The sequence below is a fragment of the Drosophila virilis genome, chromosome 3 (assembly GCF_030788295.1).
Source record: "Drosophila virilis strain 15010-1051.87 chromosome 3, Dvir_AGI_RSII-ME, whole genome shotgun sequence".
NCBI classification, from domain to species: domain Eukaryota; kingdom Metazoa; phylum Arthropoda; class Insecta; order Diptera; family Drosophilidae; genus Drosophila; species Drosophila virilis.
Window position 1 is genome coordinate 25,012,036 of NC_091545.1, and position 18,161 is coordinate 25,030,196.

General features: G+C 45.4%; 5 protein-coding genes across 8 annotated transcripts; 3 read left to right on the forward strand and 2 right to left on the reverse strand.

Annotated features, from left to right (window-relative positions):
* Positions 1–628: 628 nt before the first annotated feature.
* Positions 629–3,082, reverse strand: LOC116649732 (uncharacterized). Of its 3 annotated transcripts, XM_032434043.2 has the most exons (6): positions 2,928–3,082; positions 2,825–2,857; positions 1,907–2,764; positions 1,545–1,775; positions 1,355–1,488; positions 1,105–1,280 (listed from the first exon to the last, which is right to left on the reverse strand). In XM_032434043.2, the coding sequence occupies exons 1-6, from the start codon at positions 2,948–2,950 to the stop codon at positions 1,105–1,107; spliced, it is 1,455 nt and encodes a 484-aa protein (XP_032289934.1). In that variant the 5' UTR covers positions 2,951–3,082. The 3 variants fall into 3 exon arrangements, with proteins under 3 accessions (XP_032289933.1, XP_070064559.1, XP_032289934.1); XM_032434042.2 differs by having other exon boundaries at positions 629–1,488; positions 2,928–3,079; XM_070208458.1 differs by lacking the exon at positions 2,928–3,082 and having other exon boundaries at positions 629–1,488; positions 2,821–2,846.
* A 416-nt stretch (positions 3,083–3,498) lies between these two features.
* On the forward strand, positions 3,499–5,948 carry LOC6622807 (uncharacterized). The gene is made up of 2 exons (XM_002048432.4): positions 3,499–4,550; positions 4,614–5,948. The coding sequence occupies exons 1-2, from the start codon at positions 3,580–3,582 to the stop codon at positions 5,689–5,691; spliced, it is 2,049 nt and encodes a 682-aa protein (XP_002048468.1). The 5' UTR covers positions 3,499–3,579; the 3' UTR covers positions 5,692–5,948.
* A 100-nt stretch (positions 5,949–6,048) lies between these two features.
* Positions 6,049–13,964, forward strand: LOC6622125 (serine-rich adhesin for platelets). Of its 2 annotated transcripts, XM_032434039.2 has the most exons (4): positions 6,049–8,212; positions 8,293–10,698; positions 10,875–10,973; positions 11,038–13,964. In XM_032434039.2, exons 1-4 carry the CDS (start codon positions 6,273–6,275, stop codon positions 13,934–13,936), a joined length of 7,344 nt encoding a protein of 2,447 aa, XP_032289930.1. In that variant the 5' UTR covers positions 6,049–6,272; the 3' UTR covers positions 13,937–13,964. The 2 variants fall into 2 exon arrangements, with proteins under 2 accessions (XP_032289930.1, XP_032289932.1); XM_032434041.2 differs by lacking the exons at positions 10,875–10,973; positions 11,038–13,964 and having other exon boundaries at positions 8,293–10,421; positions 10,493–10,628.
* An 8-nt stretch (positions 13,965–13,972) lies between these two features.
* Positions 13,973–16,068, reverse strand: schuy (schumacher-levy). Its single transcript, XM_002048435.4, has one exon. The coding sequence runs from the start codon at positions 15,954–15,956 to the stop codon at positions 14,022–14,024; it is 1,935 nt and encodes a 644-aa protein (XP_002048471.1). The 5' UTR covers positions 15,957–16,068; the 3' UTR covers positions 13,973–14,021.
* A 77-nt stretch (positions 16,069–16,145) lies between these two features.
* On the forward strand, positions 16,146–18,154 carry hale (hale-bopp). Its single transcript, XM_032434044.2, has 2 exons — positions 16,146–16,612; positions 16,674–18,154. Exons 1-2 carry the CDS (start codon positions 16,290–16,292, stop codon positions 18,055–18,057), a joined length of 1,707 nt encoding a protein of 568 aa, XP_032289935.1. The 5' UTR covers positions 16,146–16,289; the 3' UTR covers positions 18,058–18,154.
* The last annotated feature ends 7 nt before the right edge of the window (positions 18,155–18,161 follow it).

An 18,161-nucleotide genomic window follows, 5' to 3' on the forward strand; every position in this document is an offset into this window, starting at 1 on the left:
AATTTTCATCTAGATATTGCTTTATAAAATACGCATATTTATGGCTGCACAACACAAACAATTTATAATGTGCTATGTTCATAGGTTTTAGTTAGGTTTTCTCTAAATAACAATCAAAACACAAATTATTAATTTTATGTCAAGAGTATTTAAAACACACACCTAAGTTTTTCTACAAAGCCCACAAATTTAAGATCTATGTATATGTATAATATAAAGAAACACACATACGAAAGTGTATAAAATAAATGGAAATTAAAAACTAATACAACAAAACTTTAAAAGTAAATATTTTTGTGCAAGTTAATATCGAGCTTAGAAAGTTCCATTTTGCACACTTTTTTTGTCATAACACTGAGCTAATACTACTATCGGTATTATCAATAATTGTGATCTAAAATATCGAAACTATCGATAGTTTAGCTCCGGTTATAATGATTCATGAGTCAATCCAGACATTAATCCCTTAAATAACTGTTTAAAAAACTCCATTTTGAACACTTTTTGAGATATAAAACATTTATTTATACACTGAGTTAATACTATCGGTAGTATGGCAATCTGAAATATCGAAACGATCGATAGTTAAGCTCTCGATAAATGCTCTAAAAATAACTTCTTAGAAAACTTCATTTTGCACACTTTTTATTGTCATAATACAAAAATTTTGTCATAACACCGAGTTAATATTACTATCGGTAGTATCGATAATGGTAATCTAAAATATCGAAACTATCGATAGTTTTTTAGCTCGTGATAATGATTCAAGTTTCGTGATCGATTATATCAACTTTCACTTTCAATTTGATCGATAAATGTGGTCATGTTTTAAAACACTAAAGTGGCGCCCAATCAATGTCCTCCTCCGAACGTCGCGTCATCACCTGCGGCGGCGACGGTGATCTAAAGGATCTGATATCACATTGCGACCTACGATACGTAAACTGCGGCGCCCGATAGTAAATTGGACCGGAATGAATCGGAGTTGGTGGTCTTCCGTGGAGACTATCGGCCGCATACTGATTAAATCCCAACCAACGCTCGTAGAGCTCTTGGATCTCAGGCTTGAATGGCGTCATAGCTCCTGCCACGACCCGGTCATCACTAGACCTTTTCGAGGAGTTTGGTGAACCATTTTTGGGAGTTTCTACCTTTGGGCTGGAGTTCTCTGATTGATTCTTTGGTAAGGGGCAGGATTGGGAACAGCATTGGGCACAGCGCTGGGGAGACGATTGAGGACAGGGCTGTGGACAAGGCTGTGGACAGGGCTGGGGACAGGGCTGTGGGCAAGAGCTGCATGAATTATTACAACAGCCTTTGCGACAGCAACAGTTACTGCGCCAATAATAACAACCCGTGCAGGGATTATAATAACAGCATGGCCAGCAACAGCGAGCAGGACTGCAGCAAGAATTGCAACAGTTGCCAGACGGATTATTGTTTTCCTCATCCTCTTCCTCTTGTGGATCCTCACCGTTGTCCTGAAGGCTGTAAATTAAATTGACGATAATTATGAGATACACAAAGCACAGCTTGAGACTTACTTTCCGCTGATGACCGTGTTGCAGCCACAGTTGCGCGTCGGCTTGTTGCATTTTTTAGCAGGTTGTGATCCATTAGCACCATCTTTGCTCCTTCTTGGTGAATCAACTTTCTCATTTTGTTGCTTGCCATCGGGTTGCATAAATTCTTCATTGCCATCAGTGGCCATTTTAATCGGCAGCAAGAGATAGCAACTTTCCGGTGGACGCGGAACTTGCAGGGACGTGCAAATGCTGCCAAATAGAATGTCTACATGAGCAATGTGACCTCAGAGAGGGACTATTTCACTATGTTTTTTTTTAATTCCAGCATGTGTGATGTATTCTATTGAAAGCTATCAGATTTGACCTGACATTGAACTCACCGCTCGATTAGATCCGAGCTCGCATTGCAGCAATTGACAATTTGAAGTTCTTTGTTTGTTTTCTCCTTACTCTTGCCATTCGGCTGCCTAAGCTTATCCTTGTTCCTTTTGTTGTTTTTGGGCTTTTCCACTTTGTCCCTGGTGTTGGTAGTTTCCGTTGTGGAGGCGCCTGCATCACACGCACACTCCGGCAATGGAACACTTGGCGCACAGCAACATGGACCTTGTGTGGGTTTTTGACAACATTGAAAATTTGGATAGAAATAGGGACTCAGGCTTGGCAGTGGAATTACTGGACCCATATAAGGCATATATGCGGCTTGCGGTGCTGGCTTGAACGGGCATTGGCGTTCTAGACCTGTGCAAGGATCAAACTGGGGACATGTCCTGCTGGGTAAGCCAGCCGCTGGCATAGCTTCAATCCGTTGTGGCTGTTCCAGATTCATGTCAAGTACGTTGCTTGAACGATCCATTGCTCCCATAAAAGCAGCGCCAGGTACATCGTTGCCTATGCCAATAGTTGGTATGGCAGTTCCTTGCCCTAATGTAGGATTGACTCCTACGGGTTCATGTGCCGCTATCATATTTGTATAGTCTGTATTACTCATTTCGCAAGCATTTTTACACACTTCGTTCTCCAGATCACACGTATCGACACCCTTGTCTACACATTTACACTTCTTGGGCACCTTGTCTGTTTTTTTGGTCGGACAACTGCATGGTTTTGGTTTTTCTTCCTTTTTTTTTGTTGTGTTAGAAATTCGATTGCACAGAAAACTTGGCGGTATCATATTTGAGAATTTCGTCTCTTGTACAACCGCCGATCCCGAACGCCCACAATCACAAGTCTTTGGGGGGCTAAAAATCCGCAGATTGTGCATTTGCTTTTAATAACTATTACAACAAAAACTCACTTACCCAGCATTGCAACCAGGATAAAAGCTTGAGAAGCTTAAAAAAAATAAAATAAGTGAATATTACAAATTTAATTGGTAGAAGAAAAGAAAGCAGGAGGACTCACTTCTCCGCACCACAGGCACACATTTTAAAAGAGTTTTGTCCACTTAAAAATTCATCGTTAAAATATACACATATAATTTAAGATAACAATAATTATTTGATGTTTAGATCAAGGTTCAGTTCCATAATGCCACAGATTTGATATGAACTCGTAATAAGCTGAACAATCGTAATGCCAAAAAAATGCGATGTCACTTGATCATTTGATCAGTGATCATTTTATCTAACTAATTTAATATTCATATATTGAATGCGATTCGAAAAGAATCCAGCATCAATGTGTGCCATCTCTTTGTATAGAAGTTATTCCTTACAACTTTGAAGAGAAGAGCCTAAAGTAGCTCTTCTATAGACTGGAAATATGCATTTCTGTTCCTCCTTCCCTATCCAAGTTTTAGTCCAAGTTTTCTAAATATCGATGAATAATTGTTCTCGAACAGGACATAACTTCTTCTCGCGTCAGCCGTAGCTGGAGCTCTCGATAGGAGAAGATGCTTTTAATAGCCACCAACTATTGTGCATTTGACATTTAACAATATGCTAATGATTTGTTGTTTTCGACAAATCAAAGCTGTATATTGAAGTTTTGGAAAATGTTGACAGATAAATTTGTACGGAAGTATTGTTAAATTTGGTTGCGTGCGCCCAGCAAAATGCGCAAAAATGTTAGCCCCAGTGGAGCAAGGAGTAGCAGCCCGATGTGGTATACTGCGGCCGCGGATTATGCACATAAATTGCGTATGTCCAATCCGATGGGCTCCAGATTTGCTCAGGCGGCGAGCAACAGCCGGGCACCCGTAAGGGGTTTTACTGGGCAGGGAAACAGATTGTTGCCGTCACAGAACTTTAGTGTGCCCGCGCAAAATAGAGGCAGGAGCTTGGAAAGCAGAAACAACTCCATTAAACGGCGTCGTCCACGTAACCCAACGAGAAATGTATTTTTGGCGCCGCCAATAAGAACCCGAACGTCCAACCGCTCGATTTCACCTCACGTGGTTGATATGCAGATACCGCTTCATAACCTGAAGGATCCTTGGTATAGTAAGAGTACGTTGGTAACAACAATGATGGAGGCTCGGAATAGGCATGACTTTGCCGCCAATTCCGATGAGGACAACGAGGACAAGCAGACACATGATAGTGTTAGTACGCGGACATTAAGAGGCAAAGAATCCGAGGATATTCTGCAAGCCAATATGTTGCCACTCATTATGGTGGAGCCAAGTCCAAAGAGCAGTTCGCCGTCAAAGACTTCACAAGGTCGAAAGAAAAAGGCCACGTCCAAATCAAAATTATCAGCTGGCACCATTAAAACTGAACCGGCGAACATTGAACAGCAGCCGGCGCCAGCTGTAAGCGATCCCGTGGTGGAAGCCGTTGTCGGCGCAGCTGCTGTTGAGGAGAGAAAGAGCGGCCCAAAGGAGGAACCAGCTGAAAATAAAGCGACGAAGAGTAACGATTTGGATGGCAAATCATCGAAATGCGGTTGCCCATCCTTTCGCAGCGAATTTCCATCGCGTCGTCGCTCCGAGCACAATGCTAATGAGATGGTGTGTCCGAGCCAAGATGGTGACTATGAGGACATGGTTGAGGCTTGTGAAGTAACGGAAGCGCACTTTATAAGGTACGTTTTTGTTGAATCCGAGTGGTAGATAAATGTTCCTGACGGGTTTTTCTGTCGCCTAAGCTACGACTGTGATGAGCTGAACTCGTCGATCGGAAATGATTTGGATTTGCCATCGCATCAAAGCAATTTTTGGAATGCCGCACCACAATATTTGCTGCCATCATTCATATCGCCGGGTCAGTTGGGGAAAACAGCTTGCATGGAGCAGAAACAGTCGAAGTCGAAGTGCCCTAGCAAAAGCTGCGCGTATCAGCAGTCGCAGCAGCAAGGAAACCGAATGAATCGGAATAGTTGTTCCTATAACAATCGTGGCATTGCCTGGAACAGATCGTCCTGCCGGCAACAGCAAAACCTTGGCTATCCGGGCCAGCAGATGCATCCGAACTCCTGCTACAGCATGTGCAGTCATCATCAGCCAATGCAAGTGCCTGTCCGAATATCGACACAGACCTGCCAAAGCGGCCTAACCGAGCTGCTGGCCCAGCAGCTGCAGAGCCAGATGCAGCAGGCGCAGGTCCAAATCGCCCAAGTTCAAATGCAATTAAGCAGTGTCTGCGGCTCGTCCAAAATGCAGCACACGCCGGCTCTGGTCCATAATCCGACAAGCTGTGGGATGAGCAATGATTTAACGCAGGAGATCGCAGGCGATCGGGAGCCACCGTGCTCGGATGCGGACACATTGAACGATGTTCCAACGGCAGCGGATGTCGATGAGACACAGCAAAGACGCTCGGTACAGTTTCCGGTAAGAGAAGAGGCCTTAGCCTCCGTGACAAATACGAATGGAACAACCGAACAAAGCCCGTTGATGGTGTCTCCAAAAACGCCAGCACCACTGATGAGCCTAGGATTTTATGCCATGCACGATGCACAGAATCAATGTTGCTATCAGCAACAGCAACAGCAACAGCAGCAACAACAGCAACAGCAACAACAGCAACAACAGCAACAACAGTTTTCAATGCAACAGTTACCACTGCAACAATATCATCCCCAACAGCAGCAGCAGCTGCAGCTGCAGCAGCAAAATATCATGCATTCACTACAGTTTCCGGGGAATTGTTATCGACAGCCCTGTTGCCGGCAGCGGTATGCTCAGATGCGATTCATGATGCCGCGCTGCTGGCCGGGCCACTAGAGTAGCCTCCGCACAGTATTTCTTGGCTTTACCGAAAGGAGTTCGTAAGGTAACGTGCCATGTACAGTGAAACAAGGAGTGCACAACAGCGACCTTATGTATAATGTACGGTACATTACAAACTCGGTTTATCTATGGAGAGTTTTAACCAGAGTTGAGCTAAATCCAATTTGGTCAATGCTTCCGTTTCAAGTTATAAATAGTTGCATTTTATTATATATATATATATGTATTATCAAAATTGTCAAAACATTAATATGATAAGCTCTCACAAAATATTACTTTAATATATATATATATATTGTTTCTTGGTCCTAAGACTAATCCGTGTGGTGGAGTAGGGCTGCTATATTCAAAATGATTTGGAAATTGTTTGAAATTTATTTATGAACTGAATTTGCTGTCAATCGTAAAATTTATTTCACAGTATTCGGCGCAAAATTTTAAGTTATTCCCTCGAATTGTAAACTTTTTGCTTCCCGAATGAGATTGACGACATATTCCGTTTAAATTACAGATTTTTTATTAAAAAAAAAATAGAAGCAATTCTCAAACCGATTGTTTGACATTTTTAATAAAAAATGTATAATTTTAATGCAATGTGTTGCTGTTCACATAGATGCTGTCAATACTGTTGCCACCATCAATTGGTAACAGATGCCAGCAATGGCTGTATATGCCAAAATTGTCCCAAGCATATGAGTCAGGAGTCCATAAAAGTAATACATAACATTACGGCCCTGCAAGCATATAAAAAGGATGATGCCAAGTCAAGTGTCACGTCTCGGATGGGATATTCGGGCGTTTGTAAACGAAACGAATATCCGTTGAGATGTCTTACGGTTGCAACGAGTAATCGCATAGATGACCGTAGCTACAATGGAGAGATGACTGCATCGATCAATGGCTCTGGGCTATTGACGCCAGTTGGCTCTGTTGTAGAATCAATCAAATCTAAAGCTTCTACGTCATCTAAATCGGCTCCAGGGCCTGCTCAGGTTAGCTCTGGTCACGCGTCAGTGTCTAATAAATCATCTAGGAAGAGCGCAAAGATGACAGAACCAAGGGAATCTATGAATGGTTCAACAAGAGGCTCGGTGTCTTCCAAGCTAAGGGAATATCAAGGAGACAGCAAAACGGAGACCTCGTCTCGGTTAATATCGCCAATGGGATCAACCACAGCATCAATTAAATTGAAAGCCTCTGAAATGTCTAGTCCACCGCAGAAGGTGCCTGAGAATAGCGCTGTTCGCGCTTCAGGATCTGCTAAGTCACATGCGTACAGCTCTAATATGATTTTCTCAAGGAGATCGATGGATGGTTCACCTGAAAAAAAAATCTCTGTGTCATCCAAATCTCAAGGGGAATATCGAAGAAGTAGCCAAACGGAGGCCGTTTCGAGGGAAGGCGACAAATTTTTAACGCCAACTGGATCCATTTCAGGGTCAACTAAAAGTAAAGCCTCCGCGTCATCTAAATTGCGCGGAGAACTGGTTCAGGATAGCTCTGATGAAGCCTCAGAATCTAGAAAGCTCTCTACGGACAACTCAAAGACGTCATTACCACTGGAATCGATAGATGGTTCACCAATATCCCAAGCCTCAGCATCGCTCAAATTAAGTCGAAAATTCAGCAAAACGGAGGATACTTCGAGAGATGGCTCTAAATTGTTAACGCCAATCGATGTTGCAACAGAATCAACTAAATCAAGAGTCTCTGCTAAGTTCAACTCGCCGCGGGAGGCAAATCAGGCTCGCTCGGCACGAAGCCTAAGGTCAACTGCATCATCTAAGAATGGGGCTGATCAAACAAGCCGCAAGCAGCTAGATGATTTCAAAATGGGATCTCCATCACCCACCGTGTTAAGTGCCAGGCTTTCAATGTCTTCTGCGTCATCTAAGACGGGGGCAAGACTGCAAATGGCTGATCAAACAAACCGCCAGCAACAGGATGATCTCAGATTGGGGTCTCCGGTTAGGCCAAGTCCATCATCACCCAACGAGTTTAGTCCAAGGCTTTCGAGGCTTACTGCGTCATCTAAGAAAGGAGCAAAACTTCAAATGGTAGATCAAGCAAAGCGAGATGATCTCAACATGCGGTCTCCGGTTAGGCTAAGTCCATCATCAATCAACGAGCTTAGTCCAAGGCTTGAGCATAGTCGGAAATCGAAATTAATGAAAGCTGCTACAACCGTTAAAAAGAAGATTGGAGCAATGGCAAAAGCATTAACGATAACCCAAAAATGTCCTCCATCCTGTGCCGTGGACTTAAATTATCTGAAAAAACTAATTGCACCGCTAGAACGCAAAGAAAATAAACAAAAGCCAGCCAAAGTCACACCAAAAATGGAACCTATCAAGAATGAGAAGGTGTTGGAGAAGACCAAACCAAAAAAGAAGTCCAAGAAGCTGGGCAAGCCAAAAAGTCCAACTCCTGAGGCCCAAACCCCAGCTCTTCCTGAACCGAAGCTCGAGCCGATACCCGAGCCGAAGCTCGAGCAAAGCCACAGCAATGAAATTTGGTAAGCATCAGAGTTCAGAGTTTTGTTTTTTCAGTTCCCAATTTTTTTTTTTTCATGAATTCTTTTACATCCTGTAACAGGTTTGACCTCAATGTGCCCATACGCGTTAATTTACCCGGAACAATTTGTTTTGGTAACATTTGGGACCTATTATCAAATACTTCGATGAATACCATGAACAAAGGCTTTTCCATAATGGATAACAAAACAGAAGCACTGCCCGATCCCAACAACAATGCCTTGGTCAAGGAAAGTCACAACCTAGCCGTAGCCAGGACACCTTCATCACTGGCTGAGCCGCCATGTAAGTTGTGCATTACAATGCGTCCGATGGGCTGTTGTCCGCCTATGCTGGCACGTGTGCCCGTTGCGGTGCCGTCTCCTGCAGAGCCCGTGCAGCCACAGAGCCATCATTTGATAACCACACAGAGCCAGGTGGTGCAGCCGCAGTGTCCTGCTGAGTCCACCCAGCCACGGGCTGTGGAAAAGATTGCCAAAAAAAGAAAAGTGGTCAAACGCAAGAGAGTCCCATCACAGCCCAATATGCGCGAAATGTGCTCTCAAACACAAACCATGCCAAATAATACATTTTCACAGTACAGCTGCGGCAATCCCATCAGTCAATATTCGATCTGTAGCAATAACTTGTCTGGAAACAGACCTCCACCGAACTCGGCCTTAACACTGGCATCCCAGAGAACAGGCTGCAATATCGATGCATTGACTGCGAGTAGGGAGAATGAAATGAACGATGCCTTTAACAGAAGGCAATTATATCGAAATCGTTCGCAATTTAAAGACAAAGCCAGTACCCCATTACCGCCGTGCAGCAAAGATACAATTAGGTATAGAGCTCCAGCCGAATCGGAGATGTCGTTGCAGCGCCAGGTTACCAAACCGACAACATCTAAGACCCTCTCTTGGAATACCAATGCACACAGATCAGTGGAACGCGATACCTTCTACTTTGATGATGCGCCCATTAGCGAAAGTTATTTGGAAAACAGACGATTCCCCAATTTCAACAATATGTCGCAGTTATCATCACAATTGCTGGAACGTAAACAAAATACCTGCAACTATAGGGACTTTCAAGATCTGGAGGCGGAGAGCAAGGCAAATGCATTTAAAAATATGAGAAGCAAATGTGTGGGCAGTGCCATGGCCCATGGTTTACCGCCATTGAGGAACTTCCTACCTTCTGTTCAGGGTTGCAACAACAGCATGGAAACTATGGAAACGAACGAGCAGAGTATGCAGAATTCGATGTATGATTATTCAACTTTCGATGGTACGCAAATGGAATCGGGACAGAGCGAATTCGTGTGTGACTGCAAATCGTGTCGCAGAGCTTACCAAGATTCGACCTCAAATCAGACTATGGCCGCTTCACTATATAGTCAGCCTCCTAAAACCTTTTCGGATAAGTCCACCTATGTTCGATCGTGTATGCAGAAAGATGTGGCCCCAAGCTGTGTGCATCAAAAACGAGGCAATGCCAATCGCTCACTAGCCGAGCTTAAAAGTATGAATTCCTCATCAAAAGATATCGAGTCGCAAAGCGTATACATGGAGACACATGTGCTTCAAGATCTGCTGGCTTCCATTCAAGTGCCAGCTTTAGATGATAAACAGAGCCTAGCTGCAATGCCGCAAAATGCTTGTAATAGAAGTCAATGTGACTCCAATATGCGAATGGATAGAGTCGATGCACAAAAAACCACTGCAACCGATGATATCAGCATTAAATGTTCTAAGACTGGTAGAGAAAAATGTGCTCAGCCTTCAACACACGCAAAATCCATGAATTCCATGCAGCCAGCTGCCTCGGCTAACAAATTATCCGAAGAGTCGAGGAAGCCGTTAGTTGAGTTGGCCCACAGTAATATAACGAACTGTAGGTCCAGGCCATCAATTACGCAAAACATTTTAGAACTTGTTATGGAGTCAAACAAAAGTCGTTTCAGTGCTACGAATGTATCGAAGACAATTCCACCCGTTATTGGCTCGGACATGAGCACATACTCCGTTCAAATAAGGAAGTGTTCGTCGCCCCAAATACAAAAGCTAGCCAGTGAGAAGAGCTTGAATAGATCAATAAATAATGCTCAAGATTCCATATGCGATCAGGTAGAAGTAAGCCAATGCACTAAATCAACTTGCGCAAAATATCTGCTCAAGAAGGAATCAAATACAGACTCCAGAAAAAGTTCGTATGCTTGTGGTCCAATAGGTGACAAGTTGCGTCGAAAGAATCTAAAATTATGTCTCTTGAAGCAGGACGACAATAAATTTCTGCCAACCTTGGAGGAATATAAGGTGACGGCATATACACGCGTTTCCAAGAAATATTCCTTTCAAAAGGGCGGCAGAGATTACGGCGATTCCGATTGCAATGGACATTTGAAGCTCCATTCTCTAAATGAAGCAAATATTGCTAATATAATGGAAGAACTGAAGAAATATTGTCATCGTGTGCCCATTAAGTGAGTACCTACTATAGAGAATACAAACATTCCATTTAACTAACTGAGATAATATTTATATGTGGGCCTAGCTATTAAGCAAAGTACTAGGGATTATATCAAAGAAATAGTTGTATAGTCTTAGGTTTTTCGATTTGAAATTTTCAAAGTAGTTCTGATTTTCGTTTTATTTGCAGGAGCAGGGGCAAGCCCAAATTGCCAATTGTCCTGGTGCCTTTTCGGCAGAAGGGCAATCGCTTTGGAACAATGATCACCATATGCCAGCCAGATGAATGGTAAGAGAGCAATTCATTAATTAATAAGTAATGTAAGAAGTGCCTAAAAAGCCCAAAATAACAGGCGAGAACTCGAAGTCTCCTGGCCAGCTATTCCGGGCAAGCGATTGGTCTGCAACAGATCGGTATGCAGCTGTTGTCGACAACGCACGGGGAATTCCAAGCCAGGTGAGGCGTCAGTTGATGTTCCTAAGCGCTCAAAAAAAAAGAATTTAGTCGCGGGAACAAAGTTGCATCGAACAAGAGCCGAACCCAAAGCATTTTTAAGAGAGTTTTCAAATCGTTCTCAATCACCGAAAACGGAAACGCATAGAGAACCAAATCGTACAGAATACAAGAAATCGACAAGGTCAAATCGTGTTCCACATCCTAAAAGAGAAGTGCGAGCCACTCAGGTTGCCGAGACGTCCCACAAGGCAACAGGTACTTCAACCCGTTCATCGTCTTACAAGAGAGGCTCCTCTCGCACTTATGAGAGGCAAACTAATAGACCCCAGAACAAGAACAATCCTGAATATATCGAAGCTCCTAAAAGAGGCGATGCCCGCCCAGTGGCAAAACAAACCTGTCGATCACAGAATAATCGCAGTGAACCTGTAGTAAGGTGTATTTGTTGTAGGTGCAATTCTAAGACAAGAGAAGTTTTAAAGTGCTATAGAGCCCCCCTTAGAGGACATCCTCTCACTGACAGACAAGTTCATAGATCACATAATAATCGATCACAATCTAAAAAAAAGGTAGCCTCCCATCCCACCAAAGGCGATATCCAGGCATTCCCAGAAGTAAGAAGTACTTCCAACCGTTCTAAAGCTTCCGAAAGAGATTATTCTCGCACAGACGAAGCTCAAGCACAGAATAAGGAAGTAGAACCTGATGTTTTGGTAGATCTGAAAGCTGCCCAACAGACAAGAAGTAATTCCAATCGTTCTAAAGCTTCCCAAAGAGGTTCTCGCACAGACGAAGGCCAAGCACAAAATAGGGAGTTGGAACTTGAAGCTGCGGTAGAGCTTAAGGCTGCCCGACAGACAAGAAGTAATACCAATCGTTCTAAAGCTTCCGAAAGAGGTTCTCGCACAGACGAAGGCGAATTACAAAATAATGAAGAGGAACCTAACGTTTCGACAGAGCTGAAAGCTACCCAACAGACAAGAAGTAATTCCAATCGTTCTAAAGCTTCCGAAAGAGGTTCTCGCACAGGCGAAGGACAAGCACAAAATAGGGAGCTGGAACTTGAAGCTGCGGTAGAGCTTAAAGCTGCCCGACAGACAAGAAGTCATTCGAGTCTTTCTGAAGCTTCTGAAAGAGATTATTATCGCCCAGATGAAGGCCAAGCACAAAATAGAGAGGTGGAAGCTGAAGCTTTGGCAGATCTTAAAGCTGCCCGACACACAAGAAGTTACTCGAATCGTTTTGAAGCTTCTGAAAGAGATTATTATCGCACAGACGAGGACCAAGCACAAAATAGAGAGGTGGAACCTGAAGTTTCGGTAGAGCTGAAGTCGGCTCGAAACATTTATAACCGTTTTGAAGCTTCTGATAGTGATTATTCTGGCAAAGATGAGGGCCATGCACAAACAAGTGACGTGGAGTCTGAATTCTTAGTAGAAATGCAGCCTGCCCGAAAGATAAGCAGTATTAATATTACCAATCGCTATGTAACTCCAATGGTGGGCAATTCGCGCACTAATGAAAGCGAATCGAGTAGATCACAAAAATATCGTCCGGTAGCAATAAATTATATTCACACCGAAGATAGTTCCGAAGTGCCGTCAAGGCCAGAATTTAAACCAAACATTTCCAGCAATGTTGCAAGGCAACCGTATCGATTACGTTCCGCAGTCGAGTCCCCGGAAATGGAAAGCTCCATCAGTTCGAATGTATGTTATTGCACAAGAAAAAAGTGCCCATCGAAGTGTCTCATGTATGCCGAATACAACAATAGGCGTGTGTCCGAGGTGGAGCATAAAGAAGTCATCGTACTTATGGACGTGCGCCCATTGCGCAGCTCCAGCTTAAGCACAACGCGGAACGAAATCGTGTCGCCTCCACTCAGGCATAGAGCGGTTGTTTCTGAAAATAGGGGCCAAATATTATATGATTTGAGCCGAGGCTACGACGGGCAACCTTCGGCAAATTCTACGTCCTTCAATTATTCAAATCGGTCAGCCGAGCAGCAGCAACAGCAGCAATTCCAATGGGATCGACAGCAACTGTATCTCAACGAATTGGGACAATATCCACCGCAACAGATTCAGCCACTGCCAAACCAACAGAGCTTTAATCAAGCCAATGGCCATGCAATATTGTTGCAGGACTTGCATCCAACACAACAATATGAAGCACTACAGCAGCAGCCGCAGATGGAGACCCAGATGCTGCCACAGATGCTGCCACAGATGCAGCCACAGATGGAGACACATTTGCAGCCACAGTTCCAGTCACAGTTGCAGCCACAGTTGCAGCCACAGCCTCAGCCACAGTTGCAACATCAGCTCCAGACACAGTTGCAACATCAGCTGCAGCAACAGTTGCCATATCAGGACTACGTGCAGCCAGATGTTGAGCCCCAAATGCAGCATGTCAATAATTGGCCAGAGGAAACAGATAACCAGATTGAGCCTCAGTATTTGAATAATTTAGACATAAACACAGCTATAAACTATGCAACAATGCCGCCGCCAGCAACAGCAGGAACTATGATGATGCCACAACAAAACAGCCGGGCACCATCGCAATTCCAGCCTGATAGCAACCGCTATCAATATCAGAGAAACGCCCGTGCTTTGCCCAATGATGTCGTCTATCAGCGAATTCTGGCCAAGTATGGCATACTGCGTATGCCAGGCGATTGCATCAGTTCCAATGCGCAAGGCTGCGCTTTAAACTGTCCGTGTCCGTGCACCGGACAACAAGAGGGTCAACAGCAGCAGCAGCAGCAGCAGCGCCTGAGGAGAGTTTTGTAATAAATCTGCCCAAATGCCCAATTTATAATTTCATAGTTTCGGATCTACTTGGGTTTATTGCGTTGGTAAATGTTATTTGTATAATTTACTTTCTGGCCATCTTGTGGGGCCAGGCCATAACGGAGGTGTAACGGCTGATGCGCTTGGTCAGCAGGCGTGTTGGCATTGCGGACGAGGTGGGCTTCAGCACCAGGCAGGTGCGTCCAAAGCGTGCCATATAAACCTTTGTGGCTGCAATGGCTGCACCCGCTTTGTTGCGCAACGGCTGCACCTTCTTGCCGGTCTTCTCGCTGGAGCCAAGTGCATTTACTCGTCTGACCGTCAGCTGGGAAGCGCTGGTATGCAGCTCCGAGTCTGCGTGCTCGCTGAGCACAGTCGCCTCCCGGACCTTGTGCTGCCTAGAACGCCTGCGACTCACATGCACCTCGGACGTCGAACTGTGCTCGGGCGTGCTAGACGATGAGCGCGGGTCATCCAAGTGGTGGCTGCCGCCCAGGCAGACGAACTGTTTTTGCTGCTTCTGCAGATGGTGCACGTGTTGCTGCTGATAATCATTGTAGCATGCGGCGCAGGAATGGCGCTGCATGTGGCAGCTGGCACAGTGTGGTATGTCGTAGGCGGACATGCTGACCGCAGGCATTGGATAATAGAGGCAAGAATTGATGGGCTGTGGTGGCCAGCCTCTTAGGGGATACTCCTGCGGCTGCGTCTGCGGCGGCGGCAGCAGCAATGAATGACTGCAATAGTTCGGCATAGCCGGCGCTTGGCCAAAACCGAGCGCTGTTTGTGCCATCGTCGGCCTCAACAAGCAGCAACTGCTGCAGCAATGAGTATAAGTTGGTCCTGCAACCGGATGTTGCTGCTGTACTTGTGCAAAATGATGTTGCTGCTGCTGTTGCTGCTGCATTTGCTGCATCTGCTGCATATGTTGCATCTGCTGCATATGTTGCATCTGCTGCTGCTGCTGCTGCTGCTGTTGTAGCAGAAGTTGTTGCTGTTGTTGCCTCAAGCAGCAGCTGTAATTGTTGCCGTCAGCAGCAGCTGGCTGGCAATATTGGCAGTGCGTTGCCTTTGTCATAGGCTGACAGCAACTGTTGTTGTTCTGGTGTGCGCAACAATTTGCGCTGTTGCTGTGCGGCAATGTTGTTGCTGTCATAAGCAATGGTTGCTGTTGGGGCTGTGCATTAACCGTGTTGGTGGCCGTCTGTGTTGCAACAGGCACAAAACTGATGGTCACATGTGGTGCAGTTTCGGGCTTGGCTGCAGTCTTGGCAGCCGCTGTTTCAGCTTGCAACAACTTTTCCAGCTGCTGAGCACACATTTGGCTAAGACGGCGCAGCGGCGGCGCACTCATGCTGCTGCGCCTGGCCGCGCAGGCTCCACATTCGGGCGTTTTGGCAGCGACATCTGTCGCCTGGCAGCCACGGCTGTGGCCCTTGAGCATGCTCGACCGCAGCGCGCACTGCAGCAGAAACTCATCGGTCTGGGAGCCCGTATTGGCGCCTATGTCGCAGGGGGATGTCTGTTGCTCGGCATGATTGTGACAGATGGCGCGACCCTGCAGCGTCTGCTCCATACGCTTGCGCACCAGCGCATCCTCGAGCACCACAAAGCTGGGCTTGCCGCGCAGTTTTTTGTTGTAGATTTTCACGAAACGATCGTGCATTGTCTCCAGCGATTGTGCATCAATGCTGATCATATCGTTGCTGTTCTTATCCTCACCGTTGGCCAACTCGTTGTCCGAGCTGCCTGCGTTCTCCTCGAGCACCGCTAGCCGTAGGCGCTGCTTGCCGCCCCGCGACGACTTTCGGGCTGCGTTGCGAATCTTTGGGCTGGACTGCTCCTTGACTGGCAGCAGACTGACTTCCGGCTCGCACTGGACACTGGGGCTGACCTCGACCTTGCCATTGTCGTCCACCGTGACTATAAAGCTGCGCCTACCGTTGCTCTGTCCAGTTTTTTTTACGCTACACGAAATAGCGCAATCCTTGGGCACAGGCTTTTCCTCAACGGCGGACATTATTTTTTTTTTTTAAGTTTTTGTGATCCGAAAAGTTTTATTTTATTTTGTGTTGTTGTGGGCTTACATCTGAATTTAGTTATGGCAGCGGGCCACATAAAATGTCTGCCTACTTAAGCACAGCTGGTTCAATTTTCACAACGAAATAGGCCGGAACGAAGTGCCCGGGCAATAGAACAACATTTCGTATCGTATCGATATCATTTCTGGACTAACAATGAGCAAAATTACGTAAATATTTCATAGTAGCTGTCAATCCTTGCTGCCTCGCAGGCCAGGTCGGGCAACTCTAGTGGGGCAAAGTTTGCGGAATTGTGTTGAAACATTTGCAAAATGTTTTGCACGGAGAGCTGCGAGCACTGCATTCATGCGACTTCATCTGGCCGCGTCTTGAGCCCAAGGAAGTCGCAAGCTGTGCAGCACAAGCTTTCGCAAATCAGGCAGCAGCAACCATCGCAAATGAGGCAGCAGCCACAGCAACTCCAGCCACAGCAACAACAACAGCAGCAAGAGCAACAGCAACAACATTTCCCACAGCAAATCAATTACAACTTGCGCTATGCTCCGATGCCAACGACAGAGTTCGACAACGGTTGCGAGGCAGATTCCCAACAGCTGGGAGTTTGCATTGTGACCGAGGGTCCCGAGGGCTTTAGGTACAGATTTATAAACCTTGCTCAGTGCATTTTTAACGAAATTTCTATCTTTTATTTAAAGCTTCGACTGCAGTGTGCCGATTCCCAATAGTTTTAACTATAATGCCTATAGGAATATGGTTCAATTTTTCACGTCGCCCGACAACAACAACAACATTCACATGTCCCAGCCACAGCAGTACTCAGTGGCTAGGCCAGCGCCAAGGCAAAATTGCCAAAGTGAGTTCATGCCACAGCAGCATCCGGCGCTTAGGTCAACGCTTAAGACAGCGCCCAAACAAAATTACACATGCTCGGATGCCGCCTATAATTCAGCGCCACCCACCGCTTCAAAACCGGCCAAATGTCCGAAAGTGGATAGAGGACAGAAGCGGGCATCGCAACAGCAATATGCGGTGCTGCCACCTCACAACTATCCAACAACAGCTGCGTCAGGGACGGCAAAGGCCCCGCAGGTAAATGCTGGCTATGGCTCGGTAACACCAATGGCTCCACCATATCAAAATCAACAGCAGTGCGAGCCTTATTGTCCGTTCCAGAGCATGCAATGGCAGCAGCAACAGCCGCATGTATGTACCACGACTCCAGATATGCAAGTCCAGCCCTTGATGCGCTTTGATTTGCCTTGCCGGCTGGTCGAACTGCAGCCTGATAATGCATGTCCAGATCCAACGCAGCCCACGTTTGTGCTTCAGCTGTTGGCGCCTATACAAGCGTCAGGCTATGCCGAAGGCTTGCCAATGGGAGCAATGCCCACGTCCATGCCCGACACGCCCAAGCAAAATAGTATTACACCACCAGCACCAAGAAATTCATTAAATTCTTCAGAATTTTCGTCACCAAGAGCCTCACAAAGTCCGCCATATCCACCATATCCTCCATATCCAATGACAGCAGCTCTGCCCAAATACCAACCATGTAGGAAAGGGCCACCCAAAAGCAATGATGCTGGCCAGGCGGAAATCTCTTATTCGCATAGGCTATCGGACTATGAAAATGGATTCGGAAACGTGAATGGAAATAGAACTAGAAATGGCAGTGCGAATAGAACTGGGAATGGGAGTGCGAATGGAAGTGGAAATGGTGGTGGGAATGGAAATGGTATTGGAAATGGAAATGGATATAGTAATGGAAATGGTAATGGAAATGGTATTGGAAATGGTAATGGAAATGGTAATGGAAATAGTAATGGAAATGGTATTGGAAATGGTTATGGAAATGGTTATGGAAATGGTTATGGAAATGGTAATGGAAATGGTAATGGAAATGGAAATAGTAATGGAAATGGTAATGGAAATGGTATTGGAAATGGTATTGGAAATGGAAATGATAATGGAAATTCGAAGCCTGGCTACAGCAATAGGCTCTGTCCTCGCTGTTCGCATTGGTGCTGCCATTCGCATCCAGGAGCACGACAGGGCGGCGGCAATAGTCAGAGATTCTAGAGAAAGTGCTTTAAATACTGAAGAAAATATAGAACTAATAATGGAAACAACAAAAACATTGCAATTTAAATAAAAATGTATTTAATGCGAAACAATATTTTAAG